This window comes from Pimephales promelas, chromosome 4, assembly GCF_988280905.1.
Source record: "Pimephales promelas chromosome 4, fPimPro1.hap1.1, whole genome shotgun sequence".
In the NCBI taxonomy this organism is placed as follows: domain Eukaryota; kingdom Metazoa; phylum Chordata; class Actinopteri; order Cypriniformes; family Leuciscidae; genus Pimephales; species Pimephales promelas.
The window spans coordinates 37,838,301-37,853,407 of record NC_142772.1 but is presented as its reverse complement, the minus strand read 5'-3'; the positions used below and the strand labels follow the sequence as shown (position 1 = coordinate 37,853,407).

The 15,107-nt window shown below is 35.1% G+C and overlaps 2 protein-coding genes across 2 annotated transcripts; both read left to right on the top strand.

Annotated features, from left to right (window-relative positions):
- The first annotated feature begins 730 nt into the window (after nucleotides 1-730).
- chmp1b (charged multivesicular body protein 1B) lies at nucleotides 731-5,635 on the top strand. Its single transcript, XM_039659732.2, has 8 exons — nucleotides 731-917; nucleotides 1,515-1,612; nucleotides 2,569-2,715; nucleotides 2,807-2,875; nucleotides 2,985-3,092; nucleotides 3,193-3,236; nucleotides 4,815-4,887; nucleotides 4,972-5,635. Exons 1-8 carry the CDS (start codon nucleotides 902-904, stop codon nucleotides 5,014-5,016), a joined length of 600 nt encoding a protein of 199 aa, XP_039515666.1. The 5' UTR covers nucleotides 731-901; the 3' UTR covers nucleotides 5,017-5,635.
- Nucleotides 5,636-9,335: 3,700 nt separating this feature from the next.
- cnga2b (cyclic nucleotide gated channel subunit alpha 2b) lies at nucleotides 9,336-14,963 on the top strand. The gene is made up of 6 exons (XM_039659937.2): nucleotides 9,336-9,436; nucleotides 10,633-10,743; nucleotides 10,837-11,010; nucleotides 11,113-11,220; nucleotides 11,502-11,608; nucleotides 12,892-14,963. Exons 1-6 carry the CDS (start codon nucleotides 9,336-9,338, stop codon nucleotides 14,310-14,312), a joined length of 2,022 nt encoding a protein of 673 aa, XP_039515871.1. The 3' UTR covers nucleotides 14,313-14,963.
- Nucleotides 14,964-15,107: the final 144 nt, after the last annotated feature.

Below are 15,107 nucleotides of genomic sequence, written 5' to 3'. Positions count from 1 at the left end.
ACTGTCTGATCTATGATGAACGTTAAGGATAATATTCAAAACAAAACATATATTCATATATTAAAGAGGAGGTTAAAAGAGAGGAAATAAAAAAAAGATAACAGAAAAGGGTATATATGTGTATAATCAAAAAAAAATAAAAAAGAATAATTCTGATTTCTTTATGGCTTGAAAGTCCTTGAAAGGTTTCAAAATAAATGTCAGCCTTAGGTGATATTGGGTATCCATTCAGAACATTTACATTTGTTTATTTAACATAAAAAATGTGATTCTTGTTTCTTTTTTTTTGGTCATTATAAATGACAAAATTAAAATAAATTTTAATTTTAATTCCACTGAATTTATTAAATAAATAATCCACATTAATCCAAAAGAATCTAACATACAGTACAAACATAAAGATCAGTTGTCGGCCTATATTTTTATGGTTGGATAAATGATGCGTATCATTTGAAAGTATATTTCATTAACTTCATTAATACAGTATTTGTTATTATAAGTCCAATTATATATTAAATAATATTATATTATATATTATAATTACATCAAATATTTCTATTTAAATAGTGAGGCTTGTCTTTATATATGAAGTTGAATGAAGTGTAACCAATTATTTTAAACAAAAGGTTTTGTTATGATACATGATCTAAATATATTTTCGCAGGAAGAGACGGCAGAGACACAGCTTTGTTTTGCCAGTCGTGACATCACCGCGATCGCTGACCTGAGCGCATGACTGTGACATCACTCCAGTGGTTTGGAGAAGCCGGAAGTGAATACAGGGAAATTACAACAAACATATCGAGGACAGTTACTGATCCACACGAAGAGCTCGGGGGGAATAAAACAAGACTGAAAACTATTCTCGTCTAATTTTCACACTTCATCAAGTGGAACCAGGATGTCAAACATGGAGAGTATCCTTGTGGACCCCGGGGGTCGGGCCCGATCCAGATTCACTTCACTGTCTTGGACCGTAAACACTTCTACTTAGCGTAATTTATGAGTTGACTTGAACTCGGTCCTGGCAACATTTTGTTATGTACGAATAGATCGGGTCACATTCTAGCTAGCCGTTAAATCTAATCGCACGTTGAGATTTCTGTTCGCGTCACTGAAGGTAGAAATTGAATTAGAGAGTGAATTTTGGGTTCTGGAGTAGAAAACGTTTTAAAGTGATACGTTACATGAGTTGGTGAACTCGCCGTTGCGTGCTATTTATATTTTTGTACGTTTATGAAGTTCCAAGTGTTTATTTTGAAAGTTTCGTGTTCGTCTAAAACATCGTGAAATCCGCCCAGGTATGACTGACGTAGAATTACGTAATGTCGCCACCTAGGTAAACGCTATCCAGGTGGTCAAACTAGTTTGTCAAGTTTCGAGACGATTTTGGTCTACATTGATTGTTGTTTATATTGTTTAGGCTTGTCTTGGGCACATTATTAACTGTATCAGATAACCTTTACAGACATTATGATTCCTTTTAAAACCTTTTCCTTGACTTTTGACTTCAGAGCAGTTGTTTAACCTCAAGTTTGCAGCTAAAGAACTTCAGCGGAGCTCCAAGAAATGCGACAAAGAAGAGAAAGCAGAGAAGGCCAAGGTCAAGAAGGTAAACAACATTGGCATTTGGAGACTCCATTCATTCATATGAAGTAACATTGACGAAGATTTCTACTACTTTATGAGTATTATGTTTCTCTGTCTGGATATATTTAAGAAAATGGATTTAAGTATATATACACACACACACACACACACACACACACACACATACATACATACATTTGTATACATTGTCAAAAATTATACAAATCTAAATGTCAAAGTATAGCCAAAAACATAAATGAGAATGTTGAGTCAACACCACATTAGATTGTACTTTAGTATTTTAAAAGTAAATGTTCCATAATTACAGCACATGTAATTGGTCAACATTGATGTGATGAAGATAAGATAAGCATAAGACTGACATGACACCTTCATAACCATGGCAGGACATATGTCTTGAATATGAAGTAAGGTTTATGCATGTTTACGACAACTGTCATTTAGTGTCTTTCGCTCAATAATGACATTTTGAATGCAAATATGACATTGTTTAAGATGTCTTTGTTATGACATCTTGACATAAACCATAAACATCATAACCTGTCAAGTGTCTTTGTCATGACAACTTGACATTAAATTAAGTTAAACTGTCATGTGTCATATGTTTTATGACCTCAACTACAGTGGTACTAATTGAATTTGTCATTAAAAAGTTGTGAGACGGGTTGTGTTGTCTTAGTAATGTCAAATTGTCATGACAAAGACACTGACAGGTTATAATGTATTGGTTTATGTCAAGGTGTCATAACAAAGACATCTCAAACAATGTCATATTTGCATTAAAAATGTCATTACTGAGCGAATGACACTTAATGACATTTGTCACAAGCATGCATAAAATTTCCTTCATATTTATAACATATGTCATGTCATGATTATGAAGGTGTCATGTTAGTCTTATGCACACCCCTTCAAGTAAAGTGTTACCAATCACGGCTTATGTTTTGGTTACTTTAGGCCATCCAGAAGGGCAATATGGAGGTTGCACGGATACATGCAGAAAACGCTATCCGCCAGAAAAACCAATCAGTGAACTTCCTTAGAATGAGTGCGAGAGTGGATGCAGTGGCTGCACGAGTACAGACGGCTGTCACCATGAACAAGGTACACATATGGCATTCTCCTTTTAAACCAGATAAATTCAAGTAGTTATTCAACAAGATTTAATAGTTAGCATTTGATTTTTATTCTCCAGGTCACCAAGTCTATGGCTGGGGTGGTGAAGGGCATGGATGCAACCCTAAAGAGCATGAACCTTGAGAAGGTGAGAGGGAGAGAGAGGAAGACTTCTATTTGACATAAACAGTCGTAGTGCTTTGATTTGACTTTATTATATTGGCTCTATATTTATTCTCTGTGTTCTGATTCGTCAGATTTCAGGTCTGATGGATAAGTTTGAGCGTCAGTTTGAAACTCTGGATGTACAGACGGCTCAAATGGAGGACACTATGAGCAGCACCACAACACTGACCACACCACAGGTCATACATGCACTGGCATACTACAATGACTGCACCGTAGGCCATAAATACACTGATGTAGTAGTTGTTTTGCCTTTACTGACACTGTGGTGTGTTTTAGGGTCAAGTCGATTCTCTGATGATGGAAATGGCAGATGAGGCCGGGTAAGAACATTTTAAATGCTGAGATTTGTTATTCTTATTAATGAGTAAATACTTAAACACACTTTGTGATTGATTGGGGATTGTATAAAAGAAAGTATCTTATGCTCACCAAGGTTGCATTTATTTGATTAAAATACATTAATGTTGTGAAATATACATATTGTTACAGTTTATAAAAACTGTTTTCTATTTGAATATATTGTAAAATGTTATTTATTCCTGTAATGGCAAAGCTGAATTTGTAGCATCTTTCCTCTCAGGGCTTGAAATCAACTTTTTAGCTTACCAGCCACTGTGGCTAGTGGTTTTCCAAAGTTACTATCCACTCAGCGTTTACACAATGGCCACAATTTTGACATCGAATAGCATAAGGAACAATAGCCATATACACATTTTTAATAGGGCTGTCAAACGATTAATCGCATCCAAAATAAAAGTTTGTGTTTACATAACATATGTGGGTCCACTGTGTATAATTATTTTATATAAATACACACACATGCTTGCATATATTTAAAAAATATTTTTATGTATATACTGTGTATAGATTTATATGTAATTTATATTATATATAAATATTTTATATATAAATAATATTTTTTTCTTAAATATACATGCATGCGTGTGTATTTCTATATATACAAAATAATTATACACAGTGCACCCACATATATTATGTAAACACAAACTTTTGTTTTGGATGCGATTAATCGTTTGACAGCCCTAATTTTTAATAATATCTCATAATTTGGCAGCAGGTTTATTAGGCTGTTGTCACTTTAAGACCTGACGCACGGATCCATCATACTATTACACGTGTTTTCTTTCTCAACTACATTTACTTAAAACGTGAGTTGTTTATGAATACTCGACAAGACCAGCATTTTGTCATTATTCTGTGTGTATTGTACCGTTTAAGCTCAATAATACGGAAGCCCTGAAGCGCAAAGTAAAAAAAAAAAAAATCTAGCATTTCGAGATTAAAGTCGAAACATTTCTAGAGTACGAGAATACAGTCTTCCATAGAAGTTGCGAGTGTGCTTCCAGTTGTTTCACATTGCCGCGCACACAGGCATTCATAATGGTGCATAGCGAGTGTTTCACACTCTGTGTGTGTGTGTCTTGTTTGTACAAAAGGAAATTCAATAAGTGCCAATCTACCAGCATTAGGCTACCATTATAGGATGTCATAAAATATTCTAAGCCAGAATAGACTTTAGCCTATAGGAAAATCAACCCGGAAAACACTTTTCAGACTGGATGGAGATATCCAGCTTTATGAATGAATGAATCAATGAATGAATGAATGAATGAATGAATGAATCAATCAATCAATCAATCAATCAATCAATCAATGAATTAATCAATCAATTAATCGCTTTACAATCATATCAGAGAATCTCTCCTCAACCAAAATTAGTGTTTTTTAAATCTGAGGAAATCACAGGATCCGGCCAAATGATTGGATACAGAATGATGCACTTAAAATGTATCCTTAACGTATTTACGGTGAAGAGGGAGACTGAACGAAACAATTTTAAGATTTAAACAAACAATATCTGTCTCTTGTGTGTTTAGGCTGGACCTCAATATGGAGCTTCCTCAAGGTCAGTCAGGATCAGTGGGAACCAGTGTAGCATCTGCAGAACAGGTATTTAACACATACATTAGGATAAACATACTAACAAAAGTATAACTGATATGTACTACAATAATTGTATCTTTCTCACCATAGGACGAGCTCTCTCAGAGACTGGCCAAACTCAGAGACCAGGTTTAAGGAAGAACCAGTGTGTGTGTGAGTGTGAGAGCGAGAGAGAGATTGTGTATGTATGTGCCAGTGTGTGTGAAACATATCCCCTGTTTACTGACCCCTGGATACATTAGCCTCATTGTTTAATTGTGTTTAGTTCAGTTTTATACATTGAGGGGTGTTTGCAGATTTTTGAGGGTGTGCAGCTTTCCTTATCCACTAGAACACACTGAAACCAAACTGTAACGACATGCTGGAAACTGAATCGGACAAAATTAGATGTTATTTGGTAACGCTGCTGTCATCAGGATTGTTCTGGGGTCCTGCTCTCCCTCAGTCCATAATAATTGGTATAAAGATTATAATATTGCTTGCAACATTTCTTTGTAATATTCCTCATTTTATTTAAGTTCGTGTTTTAAATACTTGCTTGTCTCTCATATACATTTTATGCCAATGTAGCTACAGTACATAAACCTATACCAGCATTATATCAAACAGCTGTTGGGTAAAAATTGTGACATGTTTTTTTTTTTTTTTCTTGCTGCACATGTTTTTGCCTCTGCTTTAATGGATTGTGGGAATTGTACCTTAAAATGCATGTGATCAAATGATGATTTGAATAAAATCTTTTCATTTTGTCCAAGGCAGTAATATTCCCAGTTTATCAGCCCTAAGTCTTTACAGAAACTGATTTTTTTCTGTTTTGGTTTATCCGAAATGTAAAAAAAACTTCCTTTGGCGATGTACATCTCAATCAGCTGGCTCAGATGAGTGTGTGTGTGTGTGTGTGTGTATATATATATATATATATATATATATATATATATATATATATAATTGTGTGTATATAAATAAATATTTTCCAAATTTCTGTTTTTGAATGTAAATAATTTAATTCACATTTATTTGTATATTGGAAAAATCCTTTTTTTCTACAGAGAATACGTACATATAACTTGTTAGATGACTGTGATCGGCCTAGATGAGTTACAACAGGATTGGATTTTGATTGGTCCATTGGGCTCAGGAGAAGAGGTTTTGATTGGTCCGTTGGGTTGAGAGTTAGCAGAGCTGAACAGTTGTCACTGATGCACTGGCTCATGAGCCCAAAGAGAAATGTGCTGCTTAAAAACCAAAACCAATTTATATATTCATATAATTTACCATTGGAGTCTTACCTGATTTTATGTGTGTCCAATTGGAGTCTGGACTAAACCTGGAGTCCAGATGACCGATCTAAGTATTTTATTATATATATATATATATCATATACTCTATAGATTAAAAAGACAGAAAGATCAGAAACACTAGATTTTTTGTGAATCTTGAAGAGGAGCAGCTGAAGGTGAGTCAGGGAATTTGTCTCGCACATGCATGCAGGTTCATTTTTAATAACAATGAGGTAAAACTGTTGGCTTCTTTAATATTATTTTGAATGATTTATAATCTGATTAAAGAAATATTTGTACTTCTATAATTTAATATGTAAAATTCCGGGACCATAAAAGTGAACAGCTAGAAGGTGATTATAGCACTGAAAAATGTTTTAAAATTACCATTTTCCTTTATATATACATCCATTGGGGTAAAATTCTCTATATAAAATAAATTTATAAAATAAATAAAGAATAATTATAATATATTTATAATATAATTTATATATATATATATATATATATATATATATATATATATATATATATATATATATATATATATATATATATATATATATATATATATATATATATATATCAGTTTTGCCAAAATATTAAGTAGCAACTGTTCAGCTTTGCCATCACAGGAATAAATTACATTTTAAAATATATTAAAACAGAAAACAGTTCTTGTAAATTGTAATAATATTTCACAATTCTGCTGTTTTACTGTAGGCTATTTTTAATCGAATACATGCATCCTTGGATAGCTTAACGGAGTTTTTTACTGAAGCCAAACTTTAGACCAGAAGTGAACATTAGTCTATGACTTGAAAAAATGTCATGTCAATTTTATTTGCAACTACTGTTCATGAAAATGTCACTAATTTATGCGACCAACTATTTTTTTCTCCTCCCATTCTCTCCTGGCCTGCCCCTTCATACCCCACCTTTTTTTGCTGGAGTGTTTTTTACTCTATAGATGAGAAAGACAGATGGGTTGACTGATCATGGTATTATTCCATTTAAGCACAGGAAGAGAACTACGTTTTAGACTAGCATGAAGATCAGATACACACTTTGTGTGTTTCTTGTTGAGTATAAGGATGTGATATGGACCAACTTTCTGGATTTTTTTGGGATCCTGAAGAGGAGCAGCTGAAGGTGAGTCAGGGAATTTGTCTCACACATGCATGCAGGTTCATTTTTAATAACAATGAGGTAAAACTGTTGGCTTCTTTAATATTATTTTGAATGATTTATAATCTAAAAAATACACATTCACTGTTATATTTAAAATATGTTACATCATAATATTAATTGCGTGTGTGATGTTTTTGGAAAATGTAAAATTGCAAGCATTTTCTGTGATGGTAGGAGATAGAATATACAGTGTGTAGAGTATAAAAATCATTACGTCTATGGGATGTCCCCATAAAACATGAAAATCTAATGTTTGTGTGTGTGTGTCAGAGGAATGGTTGTTAGCAACCATGATTTCTCATGAGACATTAGCTCTGTGTGTTTGTCCTCTGTGTCACTCTGTGTTTCTTTAATGATGAGCCAATTACCAAAAACATTGTTAACATTCATCTAGAAACGGCACTATCCATCCATCCGTCTGTTGAACCATCCATCCATCAGTCCCTAAGCCATACCCTTATTAACCATGAGATCATCCTTCAGTTTGGATCTTTTGTGAGAGATGTTTTTTAAAATCTCTCCCTGTTGCATCTATATTTTACGGTAATCTGAGGTGATTGTCATAGTGACCACATTCCCAGGCGAGAAGTGTTTGCCGGTAACTCCCCTGACCTGCTGTCCCTGCATTTCATCCACAATGTCTTTGACATGCACTCCTGAGAAGTTTGTAGGACCAAGATGTACTGAAAATAGAATGTAATGTCGGCAGAAAATGTCTAAATATTTTGTCAATAAAAATCAGCTTATTCTGACAAAACCTCACTTTGGGCATTTTCAAATTAGGAATTTTTTTTTTAAAAAAACTTAAATGTAGGCCTATTTTTAATGAATATTTGATTATCATTTTTTTTTTTCAGATGCATGTTTTTTGTTAGCATATAATATGGTCCCATGCTAACTGGGAAGGTTCTAGATCTTTGTCTAACATTCTGGCAAGGTTTTCTTATAATAGATGAACAAACGTCCTTTTAGTAATGTTGTTTGTCCAAAGTTATCTGGTGTTAACATTATTAACATTTTTTCTTACATTTTAATTGGACATTCGTTTTTTAACTTTACTTTTTGGAGATGGTTTAAAGAACACTCACAGTAACTTTCCCATAATACTTGCAAAATGATAAAATATAGAAAATATTCATAACAAAAAAAGAAAGAAAAGTTTTTAAAACATTTTTAAAACTTGACGTTTTGAACGCTCTAAGAACATTCAGAAATTTCGTTCTCATGGGAAAGCATGCTTGTAACATATTTTTGAGAGCTGGGATTTAAAAAAACATGTCCTCATTTAGATAACTAAGTTACACTTATTCACACATAAGAAATATTAGCAATATAATGAGATTTGACTAATAAGCATTTAAGATAACATTAACATGGATGTCTATGAAGACATGCTAATCACAATTAGCATCTATCAATACAACAAACATATTATCCTAAAACGGACAATAAAGAAAGACTATAGTAAATACTTCCTACAGGAATATTTACAGACTTCCTACCAAAGGCAAATAGAACTAACAGGAAAACAACGGCAAGAGAAGAGGGACTAAAAAGAAATCTAATGCGATACAACTTTACACCACTAGATGTCTCTAATGCAACACAAAGTGGTGGCAGAACAACAACACTTTCAAAGAAGTATTCAAGTTACTATCAGCAAAAGTGTAGCGTACTGTTGGGACTCACCTTTTTACGAAAGTATAGGCCCTATACTTTAACAGTAGCCTAGTTAACTTTTGAGTACACAACTAGTTTACTTGTACTTGTTTTTTCTTTGTACTGCAATAGCCTAGGCTACTACATGTGTAGTCAAATACTTATAGCTCATATTTTAGTTAGGCCTACATAAAATATACTTCTGAGAAGTACATAAAACGAAGACTGAAAGTATACTTTCTTATTTTTTTTGTTTAAAATAATTATACTATAGGACACTTATTTTTCATAAGTGAAGTGATCGTGTGTTTTTGTGTGTACAGTATGACGGGCCAGTCGGCTGCTGAGGGATCTCCCTGCTCTCATCGTCTCTCTGTGCAAACTCAAGAGGATGAGCAGGACCGAGCAGAGAGTGTGCTCAGCAGGTCAGTGATTTTGTGTTTGTGTCTGTGTGGTCTGTTCAGACCAAATGTCCTCACAATTATAGTAAAAACCAATTTGGTGATCTATGTGGTCCTCAGAAGCGAAGTGTAAGAGGATGAAACAATATCATTTCATGTTATAATTTTTACCCCTAATCAATATTCTATCAACAGCTGTCATTTGCCTCTGAATTGACTCATTCCAGTAACAAATTAAAACGATTTGTGCAGGGCTGAAAAGAGCCTACAGCACTGCAAATAAAAGGTTGAGATATTAAATCGTCACACTATTCCAAAAGTATAATCATAACTCTTAAAAATTTGCAAAAGTGTGATGAGACTGGTTTGAAAATGTAAATACCCAAAAATCCAAACTTGAGGGGTCAGTAGATTTTTTTTAAATGTTCTTGAAAGAAGTATTGCATGTTCACCAAATACAGTAAAAACATTAATACTCTGAACTATTATTACATTTTAAAAGAGCTGTTTTCTATTTGAGTACATTTCAAAATGTAATTTATTCCTGTAATGGCAAAGTTACATTTTCACCAACCATTTCTTCAGTCTTCAATATCACATGATCCTTCAGAAAACATTAAAACAGTTTATTTGCTAACCATGATTAAAAAAATAAATCTGGATTCTTTGGAGAATAAAAAGATCAAGCATTTATTTGAAATAGAATTATTTGGTCACTTGTAATTAATTTAAAGCATCCTTGATGATGGTATTAAAAATATTGTTTTCTTTCAAAAAATAAAAAATAAAATCTTACTGACCCCAAATCTTTGAGTGGTATAGTAATAAAAAAATTAAAATAGCATTTTAACATCTTAAAGGAATAGTTCACATAACAATGTAAATTCTGTCATCATTTACTCAACCTCATGTTGTTATATGAATTTCTTTCTTTTGTTGAACCCAGAAGAAGTTATTTGGAAGAATTTCAGTAACCAAACAGATGCTGGTCCCCGTTGACTTCCATATGAAAAATATAGGCCACTATGGAAGTCAATGGGGACCAAAAACTGTTTGGTTACTGACATTCTTCAAAATAACTTATTTTGTGTTCAGCAGAAGAAAGAAATTCATAAAACTATCCCCCTAAGTCATATTTAACATAAAACACCTCAATAACAACATAATTTGATTCGGAGTTATTCTCATGTTCTGTCTTCATCCATTTGTCGTTCTATCAGGTCTCAGTCTGCGTGTGATGACACCTCGTCTGAGCTGCAGCGAGTAGCTGCTCTAGAGCCCCAAGATGCGCCATCAAGAAACTCCTTTAGAGGAAGAGGAGCTCTGTCCAGGTTTAGGAACCATATAAATATACACATACATATTCTCACATGTGCCACAGCAAGTCTGTGAATAAATAAATCCTTTCTCTCTTGTGTTGCCAGGTTGGTGACTCTGGTGGTGACTCTGAGAGACTGGGCACACAGGAGTCTGATTGAGGAAGAAGAGAGACCCGATTCCTTCCTAGAGAGATTCCGGGGACCCGAAGTTCGAGCCCCACCCAGTCGAAGGAGCAACAACCAACCGGACGCCAATGGAAATACTAAGGGAAATACAAAGTAATGTGACATTTATTTTTGTTTTACATATGGGCATGAAACCTATTCTAAATACAGAGAGGATAACATTTGTTACATATGTGTGTGGGTTTTTTTCCACAGGAAACAATGGGAGACATTTATAGTTTCTCCATCTGATGATATTTACTACTACTGGCTCTTCTTTATCGCCGCTGCTGTGCTCTATAACTGGGTTCTTCTTGTAGCCAGGTGTGACTTTTCACCTAGTCTTTCTTGTTTACATATTCATCACTACACCTTTTGTTAATGTGCTCCTGATAAACCCACAGTTCCCTGTGCTGTCAGTTTGTTTCTGGTGTAACTAATTGTTAAGATGCTCTAATGCTCTTTTGTTACGCCTGTCACTCTTCCACAAACAGAACAGTCCTTTGAGACAACTGCTTGACTAACTGTACAGATGTGTGTTTCTGCAGGTTGTCTAAATATTTGTGGTTCTTGTGTTCTTTCTCTTTCTGTCTTTGTGTGAATAGAGCATGTTTTGATCAGCTTCAGACTGAGAATCCTATTGTCTGGCTGGTTTTTGACTATATTTGTGACTTTGTCTACATACTGGATTCATGTATGCGGCTAAGGACAGGTACAGACACACACACACACACACACACACACACATACACTCAAAATTCCTGACTTACACCAATTATCCCAAAGATTGAATTCATTGCCTTCACTCATTACAGAAACACTATATAGAAATCATGTTATATTAGCATCACAAAATCTTGTATTGAATTGCTTTTATGTATTTGGAGGACTCTTTAATCCAGCTTACATTGCATTCAATCAGTTCCTGCATTCCCTGGGAATTGAACCTAACCTTGGGATTTCCTGCACCATGCTGTATTAGCTACAGGAGTGGTTTATATTTGTGAACAGCAAGAACACAAACATATTAGCTGCATTTTGTTTGTTGCATAACTAATTGTGCATAGTTTACATTAATGTCTTTTAAAGGAAATTTGAAATTTATTTCAAAAAATCATAAAATGGCCTTGATATGCCACATTGAGAAACCGTGTTCATTTCAAATACTTATATCACTGACAACAGTAGTCCAGCCAGGATATTGTCATTTAAAAAGTGAAGTTGCAGCCCTCAACTGATGTTGATGTTGTCATGTTTTGGTCTGATGCTCCACCCTCCACCGATCTACCAATCACAGAGTCAGTTGTGTTGCAGCATCCGGTTTGCCAGCACTGCTCTAGTTACCAAAGCTGCAGATACAAACGTCTCGGATAAAAAAAATGTTGGATCCTGCAGCCTATCTGGCAACCTCGAGTCAGTAATTTTAAAGTGATTGCAGTACCAGTTTTGGCCACAATCTTACATACGGCTCCTTTAAGTTTCATATTTCAAACTTTTACTTCCCATATCTTTTGTTGTTGACCCCGTGTTTGTTCCATGTAGGCTGGAAAATCACACATGCATATTTCATGTTAATTTAAAACCGTAATGAAACGAAAATTCATCTATTTACTAATTGTGTGCTATTGATTTTATTGTAAACATTTCATACATGCATGTTTCTTTATTTTTTTTTTCATTATTATTTTGACCTCGTAATTTCTGGTGAAACGACAGACTTTCTTTGGTGACATATGCCAGATTTTGTCTGCTTTAACCCCGCCCCTTTCTTACACATCTGCCTCCATCCATTCAAAAACTGATGCATAGAACCAAGTTCTTGTCCTACATTTTTTCTTTTCCTTTTCACTCAGATGTACAATACAATATGGACAAATGATCTTTCGCCACTTCAGTTTCATCGAGACTTTTTTTATTTCAGCATCTTGGAAACGTGCAGATTTTTGTATTCTTTGTGTTACTGAATGAACTATAATGCATTTTACGCTCTTCCAGGTTACCTGGAGCAAGGACTTCTGGTGAAGGACCTAGCGAAACTCAGAGACAGCTACATTCATACATTTCAGTTCAAATTGGACCTTATCTCCATCCTTCCCACGGACCTGGCGTACATCTTCGTGGGCATCAACACACCACAGGTCCGCTTCAACCGCCTCCTGCGCTTCTCTCGTATGTTTGAGTTCTTCAATCGTACTGAGACGAGAACCAACTACCCAAACATCTTCCGCATCTGGAACTTGGTGCTCTACATTCTAGTTATTATCCACTGGAATGCCTGCATCTTCTATGCCATCTCAAAGTCTCTTGGTTTTGGGTCAGATCCATGGGTTTATCCCAACATCTCATCTATAGAGGAAGGATCTCTGAGACGGAGTTACGTATACTGCTTCTACTGGTCCACATTGACCCTGACCACCATCGGAGAGATGCCACCGCCCGTACGGGACGAGGAATATGTGTTTGTGGTGTTTGATTTTCTTGTCGGAGTGCTCATTTTTGCCACCATTGTGGGTAATGTGGGCTCCATGATTTCCAATATGAACGCCACACGGGCAGAGTTCCAGGGACGGATTGACGCTATTAAACATTACATGCACTTCCGCAAAGTCAGTCGCCATCTTGAGACACGTGTTATCAAATGGTTTGACTACCTGTGGACAAATCAGAAAGCGGTGGATGAACAGGAAGTCTTAAAGAATCTTCCTGACAAGCTACGTGCAGAAATTGCCATCAACGTTCATTTATCTACTCTGAAGAAAGTTCGCATCTTTCAAGACTGTGAGGCCGGACTGCTGGTAGAACTGGTTTTAAAGCTGCGCCCTCAAGTGTACAGTCCCGGTGACTACATCTGCCGAAAAGGAGACATTGGAAAAGAGATGTATATCATTAAAGAGGGAAAATTAGCAGTTGTTGCTGATGATGGGGTGACACAGTTTGCATTGCTAACAGCTGGAGGCTGTTTTGGTGAGATTAGCATTCTTAACATTCAGGGTAGTAAAATGGGAAACCGTCGGACAGCTAACATTCGCAGCATCGGCTACTCTGACCTCTTCTGCCTTTCAAAGGACGACCTAATGGAGGCCGTAACCGAATACCCAGACGCTCAGAAGGTTCTGGAGGAGCGTGGAAGGGAGATTCTGAGGAAGCAGGGGCTTCTGGATGAAAGCACCGCACAGGCAGGCATGCTTGTCATGGATACAGACGAGAAAGTTAAACATCTGGAGGGCTCACTGGATGTTCTACAAGCACGTTTCGCACGGTTGCTCGGTGAGTTTACAGTGACTCAAAGCAGACTGAAGCAACGAATTACAGCGCTTGAGAGACAACTGTGTCATACGGGCCTTGGGCTTGTTTCAGATCAAGAGATGGACTTTGAGAGTAATGCTAACACACCACGAGCCAATTCAACAGCATAGATATGCTCATTTGCACCATAAAGATTGTGCCTCTATGTCACTTGCAGGATTAGCCTATATTTCTAGATGCACATAAATTTACAGTCACAGACAATTGCTTTTTCAAACACGTTCCAACAGCCTTCAGCGTTTAGACTTGGTTTTTCAAGTATTGTCTTTAATGGATATATATATATATATATATTTTTTTTTTAAGAAAGACACCATATTTAATTTTCCCTAAATGAAAATGTGTGAGAGATAGAAGTAGTCCTTCAGGACTGCATCTATATTTATATATAGATATATCATCAGTGTTGTTATTAACTATTGTTAATTGAAAAAAGCTGAAATAAAATAAAATATACAAATTCATCTATCTATCAATTCTCCAAATGATGTGTCCATGTAAAGACTATAAAATATAAATATTAGGCAATTATTATTTTTTGAATCAAACGAAAATGAGAAAAGTTGGGAACTAATTGAAATCAAAGATGACGTAGCTATACTAAAATGACAAACTACAACTGAAATATAAATTAATTAAAGATAAATAGATTAATACAATTACAAATGCACAAATGCAGCTAAAAATATTTTTATTACTATTAATAAAGGCTCGTTTTCATTTGTGAAATATTTAATATGGCTGTGAAAACAGTCCATACCCAGGACAAATGCTGCAGTCAAAATGTGAATTGATAGACTGTATAGGCTCTTTGTAACATGTTGGGTTCATGCCTTAATTCGCTTTTTCGCACTAATGTATGCAGAAAAATAACCAAATATATTCTCCATTATTACTGTGATCCG